Raw genomic sequence first — 25,043 nt, 5'->3', positions numbered from 1 at the left:
TGTAGGGGTTAAGTGTTCCTAGGGGCGTGTTACTAACTGTGGGGGGCTGGGCTTTGTGTTAGTGAACACTGATCTCTGCTCCAATCACAAGGAGCAGAGATCAGTGTCACTTGTTGCTAGGCAGAACGGGGAGATGCTGTTTACAACGGCATCTCCCCGTTCAGCCTCCCCGTGAGATGATAGCGGGTATCCCCGCTGCAATCGAGTCCACTGGACCCGCGACCGGACTCACGGGGGTCCCGACCGGTACGTGAACGTGCCTCCGGGGGCACGCATGCGATGGCAGGGCGGCATATAGAGATGGACGTACCTGTACGCCAATATGCCTGCCCATGCCATTCTGCTGACGTACATCGTCATGCGTCGGTCGGGAACTGGTTAAGCACATACATTTTTCTAAAATAAAGTTAAAAGTACAGTGAAAACAATATGAATTTTTAGTGTCACAGAACTCTGCACACATTTTGTATAATCATCACAAAGCCAATGACCTAAAACTCAGTTGAACACTCAATCACCTTATACATTCTAGGGACATCAAAACAAAGATGTTCAGCATCTTATTCTAAAGCAGCCACAGCCTGAGTAGAAAAGCCTGTCCCTTTCCAGCAGCTTAAGAGTGGGAGACTTTTTCTCTGTGTGGATGCAGTGTTTTCTCCACAGAGGTCTAGCATACACCTTACTGAGTCAGATCATTAGCTCTGCAATCAGCAAAACACCTGCATACTGTAGAATGGAGGGATCTGGCTCTGACTCATTAGGGGGCATGTCAAACCTCTGTGAGAAGATCACTGCATCCACACAGAGAGCAAGTGTCCTGCTCTGAAAAATAGCAGCCAATTATTGTGACTGCTTGCTAAATAAGTCTTACACCAAGACTATAGTCACATTTTTGTTTCAATGGACATGGAATTTATTCAACTAAAAGTTCAGTTGCACTTTAGGTGTTATTAATACATCTGGTTGATGAGTGGTAAAACCCTGCAGTTGAGCCACAATTTCATGGCCCTCAACCAACTACCTGCTTTAGCTGCAGGGGCAGTGGCCAGGGGTGTACACATTCCACAGCTGGGATGCTTTCCTTCACTGTTATGGCAGAATTGGTACCCCTTGACACTTTAAGCGGGTGCTCCGCAAGGTCCTCGCAACAGTATGTAATGCTCCTGGTTGAGGCATGGTAGTCCGGCATTTAGGGTGTTAAAGCAGGTATTAAGGAGGTGATACAATGCCTCCCCACTACATGTAAAATGTTTTCTGAAGAGGGATCAAACATGAATTGCTCTTCAGACAGTTAGCACATGTTAACGAGCCATAACAGAATAATACAGGCTATGCAACAGGTTCAGCTACTCAAAGCTACTTCTCACATTAAGTTTATATAGAGAGGTAAAAAGACAAAGCCAAACAGATATAGATATATGTATGTACATAATTTATATCCAGAATTTACAGTACCTGTTAAACCAGTCATCAGTGTAGCGGGGATATGGATAAGGGTCATTGCTGCTAAAGTCATAGCTTGCCTCTGCATTCTAAAATAAAAAAATAAAAACATACCATTACAATTACAGTAATAAACCCATAAGAGAATGATTGAAGGAAACTTATTCTGAGACATGGAGGCTCCTTCTGTTGACTTTCATTTGCACATACCAGTTACTTGGCTGTTGGATGTTGACCTTTTGGGTTCAATATTTTAGGTTATTGACTTGGAACATGTATGCAGATAAGGAATTCCGACTATTCTCTGGTTTCCTAATCTGCATTTTTGTTCCAGGTAAGTGACTCAGAGAGTAATAAAGCTAGCATTGTAGAAGGACTACATTGGTAACCTCCATGTTTCCTTCAGGAAAAGAATACTTTAAGGTTTGCATGCACCAGCAGGTCTAGGAGCTCAGTCCAGGCCTTGTAAATTCACTATGAACACCTACATCTAAAGTCACAGACATTTGGCTGAGTTTTCCCAGGCAGCAACAATAATAGGCTATACATATATGAAAACTGTGGATGTTTCTGTGCAGCTTATTTATTATTTCATCTGTCCAGTAACTCATTGCTGATGTTCAGAAACAAATTGCCATGAGAGGTGTTGCAAGATAATCTATCTGTTTCTTGATCTACACATACTGAAAGACAATCGAATGCCTACAGGACAGCACATTACTGTGCCGAACAACTAAAGCCGGCCATACAAATTTATTTCCTGCACCAGGAGTTGCAGGAAAAAAATTAGCTTGATTCCCCCACCAAACAGCTTTGATGCGGGAATCCCTCCTGTTGGGTCATTGTTGGGTAGGCAGGGGAAGCCGCCCCCACTGGGAGAAGACAGTGATTAATGCTAACGGCTATAGCAGCCACTAGCAATAATTCTAATAGAATCTGGCAGTCTGGTTGTACCCAATTTTATTGATCGATCAACTTGGTACATTCAGCCTGCCCATTAACGGTTCGAATATCGGCCGGTTCCTGCTAAACTAGCCAAAATTGTAACCATGTATGGCCAACCTAACTGGGACTGTCTGTATGTAGCTCCCTCACCTTACTCCAAAAGAAAAAAAGTCCTAAACAAGAATACATAGATGTCTACAGCTTTCCTGTTTAGGGAGCAACTGGCTCCTAATATGTTGTGAGATAGTTGAATCACGTGTGAACATCCCTCTTTTCATGAGTATCTCAAGCCACTTGTCGATCAGCAGGCCAACTGGTACAGTTACGTCGCAGGCAAACTTCCTTGTTTACAGGTATGCGCCCCCCCCTGCCACTCGTGCTGTGGTTGGACAAAGCATGAGTTTGACAGCAGCCCTGCATCCAATGATTTTGGCTTTGAACCTGCTGATGGCTGTGGCCAAGCACAGCACAGCACAGAGATCTGTGTGTGTTAGTAAACACACAACACACAATCTGGTTGTTTCTGCTTCCTGATTTCACTTACCGTTCAGGGTATCAGGAAGCAAAGTCAGTCAAGTCCGTGAGTAAAATAAGCACACATACACTTGTTGGGCACAAAGTTAACCCCTTGACTGCCCTCCTGTTCACCCCTGTCACCCAGCCAGTGTCATTAGTACAGTGTCAGCGTTCAGTATTATCACATATAGTTTTAGTGTCACTAGCGATGTCAGATAATGTCAGTTAGAGTCCCTCCCAGCCAGAGTCAGTTAGCTCCAGTTCCTGACTGCCCACCACATTATTACAGTCACACTATAGGTCGCTGATCACCGCCATTACTAGTATAGTGTCTATCCAGATCAGTATCCTGGTCACGGTCAGAACTATACTAGCTATACTAGTGTCCCAAACAGTATAGTGTCCCCAAGAGTGTTATTGGGATTTTTGTTTACCAAAGACATGCAGCAGAATACATTTTGGCCTACATTTATGAAGAAATGTTATTTTATTGGATATGTTTTATAGCAGAAAGTATAAAATATTGGGGGGGGGGGGGGGGGGCAAAGGAGTCAATGCTAGCTTTGGAGACCAAAGGTGCAATTCATTTTCCACAGTACATCACTTCATCTATTGATGTGCCTTTGAATAAATGATTGAGAAGACAACTGTTCCTTGGGTCTTTATTTGAAGTACTGTTTATTACCTTTATCAAGAGGCAGCTCTAGGCTTTGTGATGCCTTAGGCAAAACCTGGACATTAGGCCCCACTCATGCCCATAATTGGAAACTATGGTGAACTAACACTTTAAGAATAATTAGGGTAACAAAATACAGTAAAACCTTAGATTGGGAGTAACTTATCTGAGAGTGTTTTGCAAGACAAACAAAAATTTTTAATACATTTTGACTTGATAAATAAGCAATGTATTGATATATAAGTAGCATCGTGTCACAACTAAGTAGAAAAGTGAAGAGAGGCACCTCTAAGTATAGCACCATGGCTGAAACCCTCTTAAACCCCCGCAATAGAGCCCTGCATAGGCGGGGATGAGGGCAGGGCAGAGCGAGGGGTCAGGGGCTGTTAATCACAGGTGGGCATACTGGGACACTGGCAGAGGACTGAGCTGTCCTTACTGTTTGCGGCACTGATAATCAGGAGGAAGGGAGTGGAGGGGATGGGACATGGGGTGGATATAAAGGCCAGTCGTGGCTGAGGGTGGCTGGATGCTGGAGGAGCAGGGATGGGGCCTGGCTCTCTCTGATGCTGTTATGGTATAGTAGCGGTATCTCTTACAGCCCCAGACCCCATCGCCCTGATCGACAGCCCCGGAGAGGCCCAGACACCTCTTCTCTCCTACCTCCCCCTTCCATCCCATTATGGGACCCATTGGCTCAATCCAGCCCTGGTGATGCCTTCTCCCAGGGACCCTCCTCTTCCCCTCCTCTGCTTACCAGAAGCCGGGATGCCTTCTCCAGGTGTGCAAATTAGGCTGTTGTCTAATGCCTTGCACTCACAGGGGCCTCGCGGACGCCTAATTTGCCTTTAAAAGTGTCCCCTCTGGGTATTTAGGACTGTGCAGTGCTCTGGCTTGCAGAGGGTTAATGCTGCCTGCGATCTCCATGGCCAGGCTGTGGAGAGAGAGGACCGAGCCGTGGTTGTGTCTTGGGGTGGAAGCAGAGCCAGAGCTGTGTTGTCTGGGGGAGGAGAAGAAGAGAAGGAGACTTAACTGCACCCAGAGCCCCAGATCGTCCCCCTCATCACCCTCCACTTTACCCGCACACCCGGAGAAGGCGTCCTGGCTTCTGGTAAGCATTCCCTCCAAAACACCTTGTCCCCATGTTGATGGGGACAAGGGCCTCTTCCCCACAACCCTTGACAGTGGTTGTGGGGGTCTGCGGGCAGGGGTTTCAGGTACATTGTACCCCTACACCTAACAAAAAAAAGTGTCAAAAAAGTAAAAATGACAGGAGACAGTCCATTCATCTTCCATCACATCGCAGAAGGACCAAGAAAAAGAAAACTGAAAAACTCTGCCCCGATGAAAGGCAGCCCCGTGACTGCAGCCTTTTTGCTTTTTGTAAACAGGAGACCCTGCTCCCTCTGATGTAACGTGACGTCACATAAGGTCAGAAGGGGGTGGGGTCATCAGGGGGCCCCGCCCTCAGTTATATAACAGCTGTCAAAGCAAAAAGGCTGCAGTCGGTGGAAGCCTCCCATCGAGGCAAAGTTTTTTCCGTCTTTTTTTTCTCGGGTCGTCGGCTCTGTGATCGAAGATGAATGGACATTGCGGGACATTTTTTTTTTTTTTTAATAAAGGAATTGTCCCAAACTGTCTACTGTCATTTTTACTTTTTTGACTTTTTTTGGTGAATGTGTACGGGTACAATGTACCCGATACCCATTCGCTTGGGGGGTTGGATCTGGGGGTCCCTTTGTTAAAGGGGGCTTCCAGATTCCGATAAGCCCCCGCCCCCAGACCCCCACTACCACTGGGCAAGGGTTGTGGTGAAGAGTCCCTTGTCCCCATCAACATGGGGACAAGGTGTTTTGGGGGGACATGTGGCCTGGTACGGTTCAGGAGGTGTACTCTCTCATCTCCCCTTTTCCTGTGGGTCTGGTATGGATTTTGGGGGGCCCCACACCATTTTTTTTTAATGCAGGGTTCCCCTTAATATTCATACCAGACCCAAAGGGTCTGGTAATGGACTGGGGGAGGACCCATGCTGTTTTTTTCCGATGATTTTTATGTATATTGCCAGGACCCGACAATACATCACAGCCGCAAGCAGTTTTGAATTACATTTTTTCCTTTAGAAATGTAATTTTGCTGCGGTACTGTTCTAAACATAGGAAAGATGCATTTATTTACAGGCATACTAAGGACACCCCCCAGGCACGATATTTAAAGGAATATTTCATTTTTATTGTTTTACTTTAAGCATTATTAAAATCACTGCTCTTGAAAAAATAGCTGTTTTTAAAACTATTTTTTGCAATGATACATGTCCCCTGGGGCAGGACCTGGAGCCCCAAACTTTTTACGGCAATAACATGCATATAAGTCTTTAAAATTAGCACTTTTGATTTTTTATGTTCGTGCTCCATAGACTTTAACGGTGTCCGCATGTTTGTACAAATGTTTTGCCTGTTCACAAGTTCTGGTGCAAACCGAACGACGAGAGAAGAGATGTCCGGGGGCTGCCTCTCTCTGGGGCTGTCAATCAGGGCAAGGGGGTCTGGGACACAGCTACTATGCCAAAACCCCTTTCTGCAGCCAGCAACCACCAGCATCAGGGAGAGCCAGGCCCCATCCCTGCTTCTCCATCATCCTGCCTCCCTCAGCCACAATGACTGGTCTTTATATCCACCCCCTTTCCCATTCCCTCTACTTCCTTCCTCCTGATTATCAGTGCCACAAACAGTAAGGACAGCTCAGGCCTCTGCCAGTGTCCCAGTATGCCCACCTGTGACTGACAGCCCCTGACCCCTCCCTCCACCCTGCCCTCATCCCCACCTATGCAGGGCTCTATTGCGTGGGTTTGGGAGATCACAGCCCGGTTTAGTGCTGATACTCAGCCATGGTGGGCCGGGTGCTCCGCAACCTGCGCTGGCACTGCCTGTTGATCAGCATCTCTACTGCTATCCCCCACCAGCAGCTCTTCCCCTACAGGGAGTCCCAGAGGACCTACTGCTGCCCAACGGAAATGAGGAAACCTCTGGAGTGGTAAAACAAGTACAGCTCCTTCTCTTCTATGAGGTTGAGTTCAAGGAACTCTATGTGACACCAGCACTAAGAGAGAGAGGTCACTGAGCGCAACAATGAGATAAAGACCACCAGGACTGAGATAGAGAGCACAGAGATAGAGAGCACTGAGATAGAGAGCACTGAGATAGAAAGCACTGACACCAGCACCAAGATAGAGAGCACTGACACGAGAGCACTGAAACCAGCACCAAGATAGAGAGCACTGAAACCAGCACCGAGATTGAGAGCACTGACCTCAGCACTGAGATAGAGAGCACTGACACCAGCACCGAGAAAGAGAGCACTGGCACCAGCACTGAGATAGAGAGCACTGGCACCAGCACTGAGATAGAGAGCACTGACCCCTGCACTGAAATAGAGAGCACTGACAACTGCAATGAGATATAGAGCACTGGCACCAGCACAGAGAAAGAGAGCACTGACCACAGCACTGAGATAGAGAGCACTGACAACAGCACTGAGATAGAGAGCACTGACATCAACCTGATAGAGAGCACTGACACCAACCTGATAGAGAGCACTGACAACAGTGCCGAGATAGAGAGCACTGAGATAGAGAGCACTACCAGCACCAAGATAGAGAACACTGAGATAGAGAGCACTGACACCAGCACCAAGATAGAAAGGACTGACACCAGCATTAAGATAGAAATGACTGACACCAGCACCCAGAGAGATAGCACTGACACCAGCACTGATATAGAGAGAACTGAGACCAGTACCAAGATAGAGTACGCTGACACCAACACCGAGATAGAGAGCGCTGACACCAGCACCGTGCTAGAGAGCACTGACACCAGCACTGCGATAAAGAGTACTGACACCACCACTGAGATAGAGAGCACCGACACCAGCAGTGAAATAGAGAGCACTGACACCAGCACTGAGATAGAGAGCACTGACACCAGCACTGAGATAGAGAGCACTGAGATAGAGAGCACTGACAGCAGCACTGAGATAGAGAGCATTGACACCAGCACTTAAATAGAGAGCACTGACACCAGCACCAAGATAGAAAGGACTGACACCAGCACCAAGATAGAAAGGACTGACACCAGTACAGAAATAGATAGCACTGACACCAGCACTGAGATAGAGAGAACTGACACCAGCACCGACACAGAGCGCTGATACCAGCACCAAGATAGAGATCGCTCACACCAGCACTTTAAAGCTCTTAATGTGAGCAATTTATACAGTTAATTTTTTTATCAGATTTTCCGCAGACTTTTGTCTGAAGGGCATTGGCCCCAAACTTGTCTTGCATACAAACGGCACACAATTGTCGGGCAACAAACACGAACGTAGTGATGTACTACATGGTTTTTCAGCTCTTTAGCACCACCCTTTGGGCTCCTGCTAATTTTGTGTTAGTAGAAGTTTGGTGAGTGTTGATTCGCGCTTTTCATTTCACGCTTTTCATTTTGTGCTTTTCAGTATGTTTCCGAACGACTGTTCATCAACCAGCCATGTTGCAGAATCGGAGGAGATAACGTGTTATTTATTATTGGCCTTGGTGTTATTGCTTTGACCCAAGTCCAGTCCAGGAACAGGAGGAAGAGGATTTCTTGGACCAAAAATTGGTTACTTTATTAACCAATTATGTCATATGTTTTTGCTGCAGGAGAATGATCCAGATGATTTTCGGAATTATCTCCGGATGACAGACCCCTGCTTTCACCAACTCTTGGTATTGTTGACCCCCTATATTAAGAAGCAGGACACATGCATGAGGCTTTTATTTTATTTTATTTTTTGGTTGAATAATGATTTGATTTGTTATATTTTCTATATTTTTGGGTACATAGAATGCACTTTTTGGTTAAGTTCTATTGGCAGATAGCATGTCTAATTTTATTTGTTTTCTTTTTTTAAAGCACAATAAAAAAAATTGTGGAGAATAATACTTGGCTATGTGTTTTACTTCAAATGACAGTTTGGGAGTAGGCAGTTACACTAAAAAAAAAAACAATAGGATAATGGTGTTGTGGTAACTTGCACCGAAAAATAAAATAAATAACAAGCATAATAATATTATTCTTGATATCACTAGAAAAAAAAGCCTTTGAAAATTTGTTTGCAATAACTCCATCAGTATCACCAGCAAAGCAGCTTCATTATTATCCCATTAAAGAAGAAGAGAATGTGCGCTGCATTTCGAGATTTTATAATTTGCCACGTCACAAATGTAAATTCTCCATTAGGAACGCTAGTTTACAAGACTGACTGGTTCTGGCTCGTCCTTGCTTCTAAGCGTGCGTGTTTGTACTTTGGACTTTTGTCCGACGGACTTGTGTACACGCGCTAAGGAAATCCGCCAAAAGACATTGTCCGCAGAAAAATTTAAAGCCTGTCATCCAATTTGTCTGCGGAAAATCCGACAATTGTCTGATGGAGTGTACAAATGGTCGGATTTTCTGCCAACAGCCTATCATCACACAATTCCTGTCGGAAAATCCGATTGTGTGTACGAAGCTTAAGAGGTGCCTCTCTTCTCTTTTAGTGACGTGATGCTACTTGTATATCAAGAAATCGCTTGATTATCTAGTCAAAATGTATTAAAAATGTTTGCTTGTCTTGCAAAACACTCTCAGACCAAGTTACTCTCAATCCAAGGTTTTACTGTATTTTGTTACCCTAATTATTCTGATGATAGTGATAGTTCACCTATTCAGAAAAAATTGTATACCCTTCCTTCCCCAGTACCCGCTGCACTTACATCTGGGGATGCTAAGCGGTCAGTGTTCACGCACCTGTATCAACAGTTCGGGGATCTGCAAATACCACACTTCTCTCTGTAGCACTTTGGTGACGGACCAGAGCAATTGTGATTGGTAAGTGCCTCCACAGCGAATTGTTCTGCTCTGTTCTAGGAGTGCTACACAGAGAAGAAGAGGAAGAACAGGAATTTTGAATCCCCGGATCTCTGGACTGGCTTCATGGGCACTGACAGGTATGTGCAGTGGAAACCGGGAGGGTGACTTGAGGATGGTGTAGGGTGATAGTTGATCTTTTCGTTTTTTCAGAAAAGGTGAATGAACACTTTTAACCACTTGACCACTGGGCACTTAAACACCCTTAATAACCAGACCAATTTTCAGCTTTCGGTGCTCTCACATTTTGAATGACAATTACTCAGTCATGCAACACTGGACCTATATGAAATTTTTGTCCTTTTTTTCACACAAATGGAGCTTTCTTTTGGTGGTATTTAATCACCGCTGGGTTTTTTATTTTTTGTGCTATAAAAGAAAAAATACAGAAAATTCTGTAAAAAAATGAATTTTTCTTCATTTCTGTTATAAAATTTAGCAGATTAGTAATTTTTTCTTCATAAATTTTGGCCAAAATTTATACCACTACATATCTTTGGTAAAAATAACTACAAATTGGTGGATATTATTTGGTCTTTGTGAAAGTTATAGAGTCCACAAGCTATGGTGCCAATATCTGAAAATTGATCACACCTGAAGTACTGACGGCCTATTTCAATTCTTGAGACCCTAACATGCCAGAAAAGTACAAATACCCCCCAAATGACCCCTTTTTGGAAAGAAGACATTCCAAGGTATTTAGTAAGAGGCATGATGAGTTTTTTGAAGTTGTCATTTTTTCCCACAATTCTTTGCAAAATCAAGATTTTTTTTACTTTTTTTTTATTTTTTTCACAAAATTGTCATATTATCAGTTTATTTCTCACACAGCATATGCATACCACAAATTACACCCCAAAACACATTCTGCTATTACTCCCATGTACGGCGATACCACATGTGTGAGACTTTTACACAGTGCGGCCACATACAGAGGCCCAACATGCAGGGAGCGCCATCAGGTGTTCTGGAGCACCCAGGACAATTCTGACATTTCTCTCCTACATGTAAAAATCATCATTTATTTGCTAGAAAATTACATTGAATCCCAAAACATTATATATGTTTTTTTAGCAAACACCCTGGAGAATACAATGGTGGTCGTTGCAACTTTTTATTTCGCACGGTATTTGCGCAGCAATTTTTCGAATGCTTTTTTTTGGAAAAAAAAACAGTTTTGTGCTAAAAAAAAAAAAAAACACAGTAAAGTTAGCCCAATTTTTGCATAATGTGAAAGATGAAGTTACACCGAGTAAATCGATACCTAACATGTCACTCTTCAAAATTGCACAGGCTCGTGGAATGGCGCCAAACGTCGCTACTTAAAAATCCCCATAGGTGACGATTTAAATTTTTTTTTACTGGTTATATGTTTTGAGTTACAGAGGAGGTCTAGGGCTAGAATTATTGCTCTCGCTCCAACGTACGCAGCGATACCTCACATGTGTGGTTTGAACACCGTTTTCATATGTGGGCAGGACTTACGTATGCGTTCGCTTCTGCATGCGAGCACATGGGGACAGGGGCGCTTTAAAAAAAAAAAAAAAAAATATTGTTCATTTTACTTTATTTATTTTAGTTTGACATTTTTTTCCCCAAAAATAAATTTTTTGATCACTTTTATTCCTATTACAAGGAATGTAAACATCCCTTGTAATAGGAATATGGCATGACAGGTCCTCTTTACAGTGAGATATGGGGTCAATAAGACCCCGCATCTCACCTCTAAGCTGGGAAGCCTGAAAAAAAAAAAAAAAAAGATTCTGGATTTGATAGTATTGGCGAGTCGGTAGAAGCACCGGAGGGCGGCGGGAGGGGGGGGGTGTCTATGGCTGGGTATTGCAGGGTATCACCGACTATGGCTGGGTATGGCTGGGTATATCAGAGTATGGCTGGGTATCTCAGAGTATGGCGTTGCAGAGTATTGCCTTGCAGAGCATTGCAGGATATTGGAGGGTGTTGCAGAGCATTGCAGAGTGTTGCACGGTATTGGCGGGTGTTGCAGAGCATTGCAGAGTGTTGCAGGGTATTGGTGGGTGTTGCAGAGCATTGCAGAGTGTTGCAGAGCATTGCAGAGTGTTGCAGGGTATTGGCGGGTGTTGCAGAGCGTTGCAGGGTATTGCAGAGTATTGCAGGGTAATGCAGAGTATTGCAGGGTATTGCAGGGTATTGCAGAGTATTGCAGGGTATTGCAGGGTATTGCAGAGTATTGCAGGGTATTGCAGGGTATTGCAGGGTATTGCAGAGTATTGCAGGGTATTGCAGGGTATTGCAGAGTAATGCAGGGTAATGCAGAGTAATGCAGAGTAATGCAGAGTAATGGCAGGGTATTGCAGAGTAATGGCAGGGTAATGCAGAGTATTGCAGTGTAATGCAGACTATTGCAGAGTATTGCAGGGTATTGCAGGGTATTGCAGAGTAATGTAGAGTAATGCAGAGTAATGCAGAGTAATGCAGAGTATTGCAGGGTATTGCAGGGTATTGCAGAGTAATGCAGAGTAATGGCAGGGCATTGCAGAGTATTTGCAGGGAATTGAGGGGTTAATTTTCGGTGAGCAGCGATGTGGGCACTGCAGATGCAGCCCACATCGCTGCTGACACCGATCTCTTCCCCCTCCGCTGTTCGGATCGGTACAGAGAGGGGGAGGGAGGAACCGGCGTCAAAACATGATGCCGGTTTGTTTACAAGTGATCACTCCGTCATTTGACGGAGCGATCACGTGGTAAACGGCCGCGACGAGCGGCCGTTTACCGTGATCCGTGATGCGCCGGGTCCTGTGGACCCGGCGGTCACGGATGCTCTCGAGTGCGCGCCCCAGGGGGCCTCCCACAGTTAAGAAACCGCCCTGAATACGTCATTCGGCTATAGGGCGGTTATTAAGTGGTTAATAGCTGTTATCTTAAGTAATAACAACGATTTTGTTGAATAAACGGGTCTTTAACAGAAATGGAAAGTGATGTATTTAGAGGGTATGTAATACCTAACAATGAACCTCTCTTTTAGTTATATAATTGTTAATCATGTCAAAAATTTTGAGCTGTCTTGTGTCCTCTGCATACTTTTGTTATCACAAAGAGCCTATTTAGCCCTCTTACAAAGTGATTAGTATTTATATAGTAGAGACCTAAGGGTGGGAGTGTTTGGGAGTATTTTAGCAAAAGAAAACTGGTAGGGCTGACACCACTCAGTTCACAAATATGCTGTATGTTGTCAACAGAGCTGAGTGCATTTCTGGCAGATTCACAAGTATTTTTTTTTGTTCCTGCAGGGTCTTTAAAGTGGTAAAATGTAGGGAAACTTATAAGTATTTAAAAGATTGACATACGCTTTACATTAACAATATATCCTTTGTTCTCTTCATGCTTCACCATTTGTTCCAGAGGGATGGATATAATCTCTCTATGGTTTTGCAGTCCTCAAGGAGTATATTGTTCTTTGGGAACAAAAGGCTGAATATGTGAGTGGAAACTAAAGCAGGCATTGCATGCCATCACCTGTTGAGATTTACAAATACACGAGTACGAACACATTTTATTAGAAATTACAAGCAGATATCGTATCTCACAAAAGTGTGCACATCCCTCACATTTTTATAAATATTTTATTATATCTTTTCATGTGACAACACTGAAGAAATTACAATTTGCTACAATGTAAAATAGTGAGCGTACAGCTTGTATAACAGTGTACATTTGCTGTCCCCTCAAAATAACTCAGACTGATCCCAAAGTGTCAATATTTTGTGTGGCCACCATTTTTTTCCAGAACTGCCTTAACCCAATTGGGCATGGAGTTCACCAGAGCTTCACAGGTTGCCACTGGAGTTCTCTTCTACTCCTCCATGACAATATCACAGAGCTGGTGGATGTTAGAGACCTTGCGCTCCTCCACCTTCCGTTTGAGGATGCCCCACAGATGCTCAATAGGGTTTAGGTCTGGAGACATGCTTGGCCAGTCCATCACCTTTACCCTCAGCTTCTTTAGCAAGGCAGTGGTTGTCTTGGAGGACGTTTGGGGTCGTTATCATGTTGGAATACTGCCCTGTGGCCCAGTCTCCGAAGGGGGGGGAGGTCATGCTCTGCTTCAGTATGTCACAGTACATGTTGGCATTCATGGTTCCCTCAATGAACTGTAGCTCCTCAGAGCCGGCAGCACTCATGCAGCCTCAGACATGACACTCCCACCACCATGCTTGACTTTATGCAAGAGACACTTATCTTTGTGCTCCTCAACTGGTTGCTGCCACACACGCTTGACACAATCTGAACCAAATAAGTTTATCTTGGTCTCATCAGACCACAGGACATGGCTTCAGTAATCCATGTCCTTAGGCTGCTTGTCTTCAGCAAACTGTATGCAGGCTTTCTTGTGCATCATCTTTAGAATAGACTTCCTTCTGAGAAAACAATCATGCAGACCAATTTGATGCAGCGCAGGGCCTAAGCACTGGCAGGTTGACCCCCCCACCCCTTCAACCTCTGTAGCAATGCTGGTAGACTCATATGTCTATTTCCCAAAGACAATCTCTGGATATGACGCTGAGCATGTGTACTTAACTTCTTTGGTCGACCATGGCGAGGCCTGTTCTGAATGGAACCTGTCCTGTTAAACCACTGTATGGTCTTGGCCACCACGCTGCAGCTCAGTTTCAGGGCCATGGCAATCTTCTTATAGTCTAGGCCCTCTTTATGTAGAGCAACAATTCTTTTTTTCAGATCCTCAGACAGTTCTTTGCCATGAGGTGCCATGTTGATCTTCCACTGACCAGTATAAGAGGGTGAGAGCGATAACACCAAATTTAACACACCTGCTCCCCATTCATACCTGAGACCTTATAACACTAAGTTGTTGCATGACACTGGGAGGGAAAATGGCTAATTGGGCCCAATTTGGACATTTTCACTTAGGGGTGTACTCACTTTTGTTGCCAGCGGTTTAGACATTAATGGCTGTGTGTTGAGTTATTTTGAGGGGACAGTAAATTTACACTGTTATACAAGCTGTACACTTACTAGTTTACATTGTAGCAAAATGTTATTTCTTCAGTGTTGTCACATGAAAGGATATAATAAAATATTTACAAAAATGTGAGGGGTGTACTCACAACTCTGCCCCTATGTTGCCTGCTAATGATGCCTAGTCCTTCTCTATGCTGGTGACTGCTGAAATCCTGTTCTCCTCCTTGCTGATGACTACTGCTGATGGTGTCCAGTCCTCCTTCATGCTGATGACTGCTGCCGGTGTAATTCAGTCCTCTTCCATGCTGATGACTGCTGCTCATGTGATCCATGCCTCCTCCATGTTGCCGCCTGCTGATGGGGTCCATGCCTCCTCCATGCTTCCACTGCCTGTTGATGGGGTCCATGCCTCCTCCATGCTGATGCCACATGCTGATGGGGTCCATGCCTCCTTCATGCTGATGCCGCCTGCTGATGGGGACCATGCCTCCTCAATGCTGATCCCACCTGCCGATGGGGTCCATGCCTCCTCCATGCTGCTGCCTGCTGATAGGGTTCATGCCTCTTCCATGCTGCTGCCTGCTGATGGTTTCTATTCCTCCTCCTCCATGCTGCCACCTGCTGATGGTGTCCATTCTTCCTCCTCCATACTGTCGCTTGCCGACGGTGTGCATTCCTCCTCCATACTGCCGCTTGCCGATGGTGTCCATTCCTCCTCCATGCTGCCACTTGCAGGTGGCGTGCATTCCTCTTCCATGCTGCCGCCTGCTGTGGGTGACCTACAATCTGCTTCCAAGCCATCCGCCCAGCTGGACTATGCCAATACCTGTGCCTCTGTCCAGCCGGATGTGCCTCTTCCTGCTGCCCAGTCTGCTGATCCCGTGCCTGCTTCTGGATGTCCTGTACCCAACAACCTGCCTGCCACTGAGGATCTGACCAGCAGAAAACCCAGCCAGTTTTGGGACTCCGAGGTTCTCACCAAGCCTTCGGACATTGGCAGTGGGGTACTCAGTCGGCTTGCAGACGCCGGTGGTAGGGCCCTATGGAGCATCCAGAGGTCGCTCCTTATGGGGGAGAATCTGTCAGAATTGACTTTACCTGCTGGTGGCACTGTGGTTCTCTGCGCCGATGGCTGAACTTTCAGTGTCCACCAGCAGGTGTCTCCCAGAAGCCAGCAGGTGCTGATCAGCCACACCTGGCTCCAGCTGCCAGATGGATACAAAACTCCAAAACATTTAATCACCGGCCACCACTATACAGTAAGCTGCCATATATTCAATTTTTGTTCTTGGGTTCAGGTACACTTTAAATAAAAAGAACTGAACTGCTGAGATATAACTGCCACACACAATGCTCCAATACCATAACTAATTCTATCAACAATATACAAAAATGACAATAATAGAGGCAAAAGCATAGAAAGAATCAATAAACATTAATACACGGAAACGTATTGCTGTCATGCATTGCAAATATGAAATATAAGCAGAAAATTACATGTGTGTAACTACATCTGAATGGCTCCCTTACCCCTCTGAAAAATTACAATGGCTTTTAATTAAATCAAAGCAATGCACATGTAGGTGCGCATTAGTACATATTACATACAGGGAAATGGCATATGATTTCAGATAAAAGGGCAATCGCTGGGGTCTTTTGTGAAAGAGCCTCCAAAGCTTTTATTGCATTGTGCATCTAAAGTATGGATTATTGAAATGGAACAGTGCATAGTTATAAAAAATGAAAGACAGTTTGCACTGGATACATGATCTCCTCATGAGTTACAATTGCTGTAAATGAATGCATCCCCAAGGATCCCACTGACGTCTCCATGGTTACCCAGCCTGGATATGAATCTCTATAGTTAAAGTAAAGTAATATTAGACATAAATAATTCATGGTATCACTATACAACTATGTGACCCAGATTTTAAATATCATGAGATATTAGTTCCAGGCAAGCATTAGTTCAGTAGAAGCAGAAATAAAGGCTTCGTTGTCTGCTCCAAATGAACAGAGAATGGAAAACTGAGCATTATCTGTCTGAAATATATATATATATATATATATATATATATATATATATATATATATATATAATATATATATATATATATATATATATATATATATATATATATATATATATATATATATATATATATATATATATATATATATGCACATACAGACTCACAAACATTAACACTCAAAGGAAAACATCAGTACAATGTAATATTTCACACAGATCAAAATAATAATATTACATCTAATCTCGGAAAAATCGAGGAAAAAAAATAGACAGAGAATGTATATCACATATTCCAGTGTATTAAAGGGTTTAAGAGTAATTCCACTTTTGCGGGGTAACTGGTATAACACCTACTGTGTATTTGTTACCTTTGCCCATTCACATAGCATTACTTGAAAAAAATAAAATAACATTTCTGCTTACCTTTTCACTATTTAATGTTAAGGACGTAGGAGGGCTTTGAAGTTGTATTTATTATAAAATACCCTATCTGTACTGTACTCGCATTATCGGTTGTAACAAAATTTGCACACTCTCTGTCCTAACAAAGTGTTAAAGATTGCAAGGCTTGGCTTGTACATTGTATGTTTGTGTATTGAATGTGTATTGTGTATGTTTGTGTATCTTTCAAAAAAAATATTTCCTTGGTCTGTTCTTTAATTGTACATTGCAAGATTTTGGGAGCTGCCTATAGAGTGCTATGTGTAAAGCCTAGTACACACGGGCTGAATGTCAGGCGTCATCAGCCAGTTCAAAAAGAAACCAGCCGACATTCGCCTGTGTGTACTGGATTCGGTCCGACAAAAGATGGCCATTCAGTCGGCTTCTTTGAAGGGGCATGATCAAAAAAGGTCTTTCAACCGGCTCCCAATCAGTGCTCTTAGCCAATTACAGAGTGTTCTGGCGCCCCCCTGTCAGAACACAATAGAACAGCAGGGGAGATCACTGTACTGACATTGCATAGTTAGTAAAGCAGCTCCTCCTAAGCTGTCAGTTTTTTTTCGGGTTGAATTTAAAAAAAAGTACTAGTGTGTACGGGACTTAAATCTGCTCCAAAGAAATAACTGAACAGTTTAAGCCTAGGTTCACACTACTGCGATGCGATGTACTGTGAATTTGATCCTTTTTTTTGTCCTATGTGAGGTGTGAATTTTCCTTGCATTTTGAGGTGGACAGGTGAGAATTTACCTCAATTTTGCGTGAATTTCAGGAGCCAGACAGTGAACAGTGTGTTCCTAAACGCATCAAACCCGCTGTAAATTTGCATCAGTGTGAACCCAGGCTAAGAGTATGTAAAAAAAATGGGAAGTCCGCAGCTACAAACACTCTAGCTGATGACTTTTAATATCAGGAGACTAAGCCATTGTACACACGGTCGGAGATTCCGACAACCAAATCCGTCGGAGTAATTCCGACGGATTAATTCCGGAAGAGGTCCGGAAGTGATGTTGCATACACATGGTCAGACTAAGTTGTCGGAAAATCCAATTGTACATAACGTGATGACGTTATTTAGTTACGACGGGACTACGTTCAGGCTAGTAGCCAATAGCTTTGGTCTAGGAATTTGATCTAAACATGCGTGGCACTTTGTCCGTCGGAATAGTAGGCTACACATGATCGGAGTATGTCCGATTGGAGCATTTTGTCTGAAAATTTTACCGGCAAGTTGGAAAAGTTGGTCCGATGGAAACAGTCCAATGCAGACCACACACAGTCGGAATATCCGACAAAACGGTCTAATAGGACACATTCCGTCGGAATCTCCGACCGTGTGTACAAGGGCCTACAGGTTCAGGGATCCCGCATGTCAGCACCCTGAGCCGACTCCTCCTACTGAATATTCCTGCCATTCACAGGACCACACAGGTCTCGGGGTGGAAGAGGGAGGGGCTGGAAATGTTCTAAATCGCCGATCAGCAATTTTACCCGGAAGTGGGGACAGGTACTTGTCAAAACCAGGTACCCGCTCCCCCCCCCCCAAAAGGTGCCAAATGTGGTGGTGGTGGGAGGGGGGGAATAAGCAGAACTTCCCCTTTTGGGTGGAGTTCCGCTTTAACAAAAAAAAAATTAATTTTTGGTATGCTGTGTAAAAGGGAACACATAAAAACATATAGAAGGGGGTTCTTAAACTGCAAAGGTGGAAATGCATTTTAAAGGTCATCTTTAAAGCCGCCTTCTATTATTTACCCCAGCAATAAAATCTTGCATTAAAGGGGACACAGGCAGCAGTAAGAACTGACCTCCCAGCAAAGCTTTCAACCTTCCATTACAGCAGGAATTATAAGCTATCTAAGGCAATGGGGTTGATGTTCTAAAGGAGATAAGAATTGTCAGTGACAATTTACACAATTGTCACATGATAAATTGTGTAAATATTTACTTCAATTATCCAATCATGTGAAAACCAAACTCCTGTTCACTTTGAATATCAATTCATGTGCAGATGAAATAGGTAAACTTTTATTTTTTTACATGATTGGATAATTGTGAATTTTCACATAATTGGGTGGAACGATAGTGGCGATTAGACTGAGGACATCTTGTGGTGGAAAAGAACTGGGGGGAGAGCTCTAGATTAAAAGTTAAAATATGGCATCAAAAGCTATATTTTTATCTTTTAACCAGCTCCGGATCAGCCGCCGCAGTTGGCTCGGCTGTACGTCAGCCTCAACAATTGGATTCGCTTCAGAACCGATCAGTCTCCAGGCCCAGGCCAATGATTTCTGGTCTGGACTTGCTGATCGGTTCTGGCAAATTAAATCCTTGCCCTGCCTGTAAGTGTAAACACTTACAGTGATGTCATCTCTCCTCGTAGAACTCTTTTCCGTTCCAGAGAGAGGAGAGAAGACATCTCACAATAAGTTGCACCAACACTACACTAACATAAGTACACATAGGTACACTTGTCACCCCCCCAATCACCCCCCCCCCCCCCAGTTAACCCCTTCACTCCCTGTAACAGTGTCACCCAGTGCAGTGTTCAAATTTTTCTTTGTTCACTGTACTGGTATCATTTGTGAGAATAATCAGATAATCAGTGTTAGGGTACTTAGTAGTAGCCCCAGTCTAGGGACCCCCCTAAACCGCCCTAATAAAGTAATCAGTGGTCACCGTATTAGTGTCACGGGTTATACTGGTTAGTTGGTTATTTTTTTATAGCGTCAGGGCACCCACTGTATATTACCTAATAAAAGGTTTAACTCCTTGATCACCCAGCGGTTTTAGTGTCAGTTAGGGTCTGCGTCACCCCAGGCAGCATCAGATTAGTGGCAGTAGCGCCCACGCAGGCACCATACACCTCCCTTAGTAGTATAGTGCCTGAATGGATCAATATCTTTGCTCTGATCAGAACTATATTAGCATCCCCAATAGTTTAAAGTTCCCATAAATGCAGTCCACCCAAGTACAGTATCAATCGATCGCTGTCACTTACAAAACATTAAACACATAACTGCAGCATTTGAAGAGTCAGGCCTGATCCCTGCAAACGCTAACAGTTTTTTTTTTGGTAGCAATTGAAGCAAAGTCAGGTGCTCTTTTTCCTATGAGTCTCACTAGTGTGCCAGTAAATTTAGAGGCCAAGATGTCCAATCAAAGGTACACTAGTGAAGAAGCCTACACGTTTCTGAGCCTGACAGATGAGAGTGAAGAGGAAGTCACCCATCTGTCAGATTCAGGCTCAGAATACGAACCTGTAGACAGGAGCAGCACCCTGACAGATAGCTCTGACGATGGAATAGTTGTCCCTGCCAAGGTCAGGCGTACCTGACCCCATTCTTCTGCTGTTGTTGAGGTGCAAGAACCGCAGGGCTCTCGTATGGAGCAGTGAGCTAGTACTAGTGCTCATCCTTCTGGTGAACTGGCAAGCACCAGCAGCCTAATACACCCTGGTCGTACATCCAGCACTGCAGTAACACTTGGTCACATGGTGAGTCCCATAAGTGCAGTTCAAGCTGGTGAGGTGGCAGGCACAAGTAGAGTCCCACAGCCACCAAAAGACAAACACAGGACCGTTGAGCCTATAGTGCCCTTCCTGCTGCTGCATTTGCCAATCCGAATTGGGAGCCCACCACTTCTGCAGCAACCGTACTTCCCCAATTTGCTGGCCAACTGGGAATTCAGGTGGGAACAATTGATTTTACGGCACTGGATTTTTATTTTCAATTTTTCACGGAAGATCTCTATAGATCTATTGTGGACCAAAGAAATATGTATGCTGGTCAATTCATCGCCGCTAATCCCCAGTTGATCCTTGCCAGAGATTGGAAACCTATTACGGTTTCCGAATTTAATACCTTCCTGGTCAGTTGCGGTCATATTGGTCCACTGACCCAATTCACCGTATGCCTGTATTCTTTGCCTCCATGACCAGGACACGATACAAGCAGTCTTGCATTTCAATGACAATGAACTCTGTCATCCTCAGGGTAACCCTGGATACGATCGGCTCCACAAAATTCGGACCTTCATAAACCACTTCAACCAAAAGTTGGAGTTGGAGTTGAGTTGAGTTGGAGTTGGAGTTGAAGATAAAATTGATCTAGATTTTTCATTTTTGAATCCTCTTATATTTTAGTTTATTCATTATGTTTTATTTTAAATTATATTTCTCATTATATTATTAGATATGTATATTTTTTCATTCAAATTTTATTTATTTATTTATTTTTATTTTATTATTATTAATGTATTTTTATTGTTATTTTTATTTTTATTTCATTTTTTATCTCCAATTTTGAGTTTTTTTTTGATGATTAGTTTTTTTTTTTTTGATGATTAGTTAATCATTTTTTTCATTATTATTATTATCTTTATTATTATTATCTATAAATATATGTTTTTTCACTATATCTATTATATATTCGGGTCCCACATCTAGCCCAGGCTTGATTTTAGATAGGCATGATAATCTGCACAAAATAATTTTTTGTAATTTTTAATTTTTAATTTTTCATTGGGTTCTTGTTTTTTATGTCTTAGCATAGATGTACAGCGCTATTAGGATTCACATTCTTATGCTTATTTTTATAAAGGGTTAACATCATTTTGTATTGTTCCCTGCCCCCCCCCCCCCCCATTATAGAGGTGCCTTTAAAACTGGATTTGCCACAAGCGCCTGTGACTTTGAGAAGGCGCATGTGCACGAAACATGTTAGTCACGGTCGTCATGACAACTCCAAGCATTGCGATCCCGCCCTTTGGAGATCACTTCTGCCTTTCTGGGTACCCTGGTTCCGAGTGACCGAGACTTCCGGTCTCCAGCACAAGATCCTGGTGTGTTCAGCGGCAACGTTCGGATCCACTGAAGGTTACATGGGATGCCGGCAGAGCCCCAGCTTTCAATCCGCCGAAGCAGATTTACCATTTGATACACATTTACAGCTTGTATCGCACAGCGGGATATAAGAGTTTATATCTAAAAGCCACCACCTGGAGAATAGCCTGTTATGGCACCAAACTCTGCTTCACATTCTGCTATATCGGCTTACACATTGGAGATTGGAACCAGTGAATGATGTTAACCCTAGGTGATCTGGCGGTATTGTATATAATTTATGTTGAAGTGTCTCAATTTACACAATGACTGGTATACCATGTTATGAATATTTGTCGTATTGACAATTGTGGATCTTGACTTAACAGTGTTTTTAGAGCATGCAATAAATGACTATTGCTTTGAACATTACCCTATATCAGTGTTTCTCAATTCTAGTCCTCATGGCCCACTAACAGGTCATGTTTTCAGGCTTTCCATTATTTTGCACAGGTGATTTGATCAGTTTCACTGCTTTAGTAATTACCCCAGCTGTTTCATCTGAGGGAAATCCTGAAAACATGACCTGTTAGTGGGCCATGAGGACTGGAATTGAGAAACACTGCCCTATATACAGGTTTTCTTAGAGCGCTGCTTTTTTCTTTTTGGTTAATTTACCCATTTTTCCCAAGTGGTTGGCAGCTGCACAAGACATCTAATTTTATAAATATTCCAATACGATCTGAATTTGATCTGATACACACTGTACATTATAGTGTCTAAAGACTTTTAATTGTGCTGGTACAAAAAAGTGTCTATATTTATTCTATATTTATTCCAATTGGCTCTGCTGAATGCTTATGTACTATACAAAGCTTCAGGATAAACTGAATCATTCCTTAAATTCCAGGAAGAGATCATCACAGCCCTTCAGTTTCCAGACAGTGCTGTGGCCCACCTTCCCAATGCAAATGCAGTGAGCCGGCTGCATGAGAAGCATTTTCCGTATGTCCTCCCTGGTAACCCTGCCCAAAGAACATCTCAAAGAAGATGTCATGTCTGCAGAAAATTAGGATTTAGGTGTGACACAATTTTATTGTCCCTCCTGTCCTGACCAACCTGGTCTCTGCATCGGTGACTGTTTCAAATGCTACTACACACTAGTGGAATATTAGCGTAGGGTACATCATTGCACAGTCCTTCTAGCACACTTACACAGGGTCTTGAAAGATGAGATGGCTATCACATTTTGAGAAACCATAATCTAGAACATTTACAGTTTATATATAAGGGCAAAAAAAAAAGCCCAAAATAGTTGTCGTTTTATCTTTCTTCTCTCTCTATTGTTCTCTCTTTTATGTTCGCTCTCTATTGTCCGCTCTATTGTTTACTCTCTACTCTTCTATATCTATTATTCACTCTCTATTGTTACTGTATTTTAAAACTGTAATGTTTTATTTTTAACTTTGTTTTATTGTTAACCATTATTTTCTTAGCCATTCAGCTGCAGCATGGGTTTATTTATTCTGACAGCAACAGCATTTGCTCCCACGATACGCAAACCATGACTCTAGCGCTGCAGGAGGTGATTTCACCACCACAGTTAAAAAAAAGATTTTTAGGCACAGGTTGCATTAAAAAATCAAGTTGTTTTATTGTGTTAATGTTTTATTGTTACCATTGTTTGCTTTTCAGATACGCCATTCAGACGCAGCACTGATTTATTTATCTTGACAGCAACAGCATTTGCTCTCTCGATGCATAAATCAGTGAGTCCAGCACTGTAGGAGGTGATTTCACCACCACAGTTAAAAAAACGGTGCATGTATGCCGATCATTAGAAGTGGGTGGATGAAGGGCGGTATTCTAATGGTGGTCATACCCACCGATCAACCTCTTTTTTTTTGTTTAGCCCACAGGCTGCATGAAAAAAAGAACATTACAATATATGCCCAGCAAGAACCAGCAACATACTGGTATGTTGCTGGATTTTGAGTGGTTATAGCAGAATGATGCCTGCAGGTTTAGGTATCATCTTGGAATCATTCTTGTCAGCCAGCGGTCGGCTTTCATGTAAGAGCAATCCTAGTCCTGTGGCCCCCCAATCCTTGTGATAAGCATATAGGTACATTTGATAAGTCTTCCTGTTTATATAGCTTTTTAAATAAGATATGAATTAATTTTGTATGTTATTTGAGTTTTATTTTTAACATAAGATGTACTTGGCTCATTGTTCTACATTAGGTACTGTGATGCCCGTCATCATGTGCTGTGATGTCCGTCAAATATGTGGTAATAAGATGGTACTGTCTTTCTGAGCTAAAGGCACAAGTAGGAACAGAGCTGTATTTAGTGATGAGTTTGTGGTATATGTAATAATTTTATATATTTTTAATAAAATTTTTATGTATTACATAACCAAACACTAATTGCTAAACATTGGGGTAGATGTAGCACTATGATTTTATGTTATGTCACATAGATATGAATATATGTACAAACTGTGTTGTTTCCAGATGGAGACATGATTGGAAGCATGGGGTTGCCTCTCTCCTCATGCGGCGATGGATAATTATATTGCCGACTGAGGGGATGGGTTGCTTTCTGTTTTATTGACTCTGATATGGGATTGAAACGTTTTTTTTTTCCGGTCCCATTTCCAGTGTCACGCTCCTGCTGAGGTGTGAGATGTCCAGTCCTAGCCTCCTTACCCTGTGGAAGCCTAATACGAAGAAACGCAGTGTCGGGTGGAGCTAGTAGAGTGAACGTTCTCACACATCATGCCCCAGCCAGCTGTATTCCTTCGTTTTTTTTTGGGTTCTTAGAAGTGCTTGCTGTTTTGTGAAAGTGTAATGTATGGGCTATACATACAGCTTACATTTCTTTATCTTTATCCAGGATGAATTTCTTCTTTAACCTCTTGCTGACCAGCCTCTGTCATTATACTGCAGCAGGTTGACATGGCTCCACGAATCGCTGTAGGTGTACATCGGCCACTTCAAGAGCCATAGGGGGCGCACGCACACCGCCAAAGGCACACGCATGTTCCCACAGCACGACGCCGATATTTATCATAGCAAAAAGTAAAAAATATTGTTTTTTATTACAAATTGTCACTCCTATTTTGTTTATAACGCAAAAAATAAAAACCGCAGAGGTGATGAAATACCACCAAAAGAAAGCTCTATTTGTGAGAAAAAAGGACATTTGTTTGGATACAATGCCACACAACCGCACAACTGTCAGTTAAAGTCACGCTGTGTCGTATCG

The 25,043-nt window shown here is 43.1% G+C and overlaps 1 protein-coding gene across 1 annotated transcript in view; it reads right to left on the bottom strand.

Moving 5' to 3' along the window:
* Nucleotides 1-25,043, bottom strand: part of PCSK2 (proprotein convertase subtilisin/kexin type 2) — a 302,085-nt gene that overhangs the window by 66,985 nt on the left and 210,057 nt on the right. The window contains exon 6 of the mRNA XM_077485936.1: nucleotides 1,456-1,532. Coding sequence (XP_077342062.1) covers nucleotides 1,456-1,532 — 77 coding nt within the window. The remainder of the gene's footprint in view (nucleotides 1-1,455; nucleotides 1,533-25,043) is intronic.

This window comes from Lithobates pipiens, unplaced genomic scaffold, assembly GCF_037356315.1.
Source record: "Lithobates pipiens isolate NorthernLeopardFrog02 unplaced genomic scaffold, aLitPip1_a1.2 Scaffold_18, whole genome shotgun sequence".
NCBI classification, from domain to species: domain Eukaryota; kingdom Metazoa; phylum Chordata; class Amphibia; order Anura; family Ranidae; genus Lithobates; species Lithobates pipiens.
The sequence above is the reverse complement of the archived record's forward strand: the minus strand, read 5'-3'. Positions and strand labels throughout refer to the sequence as shown.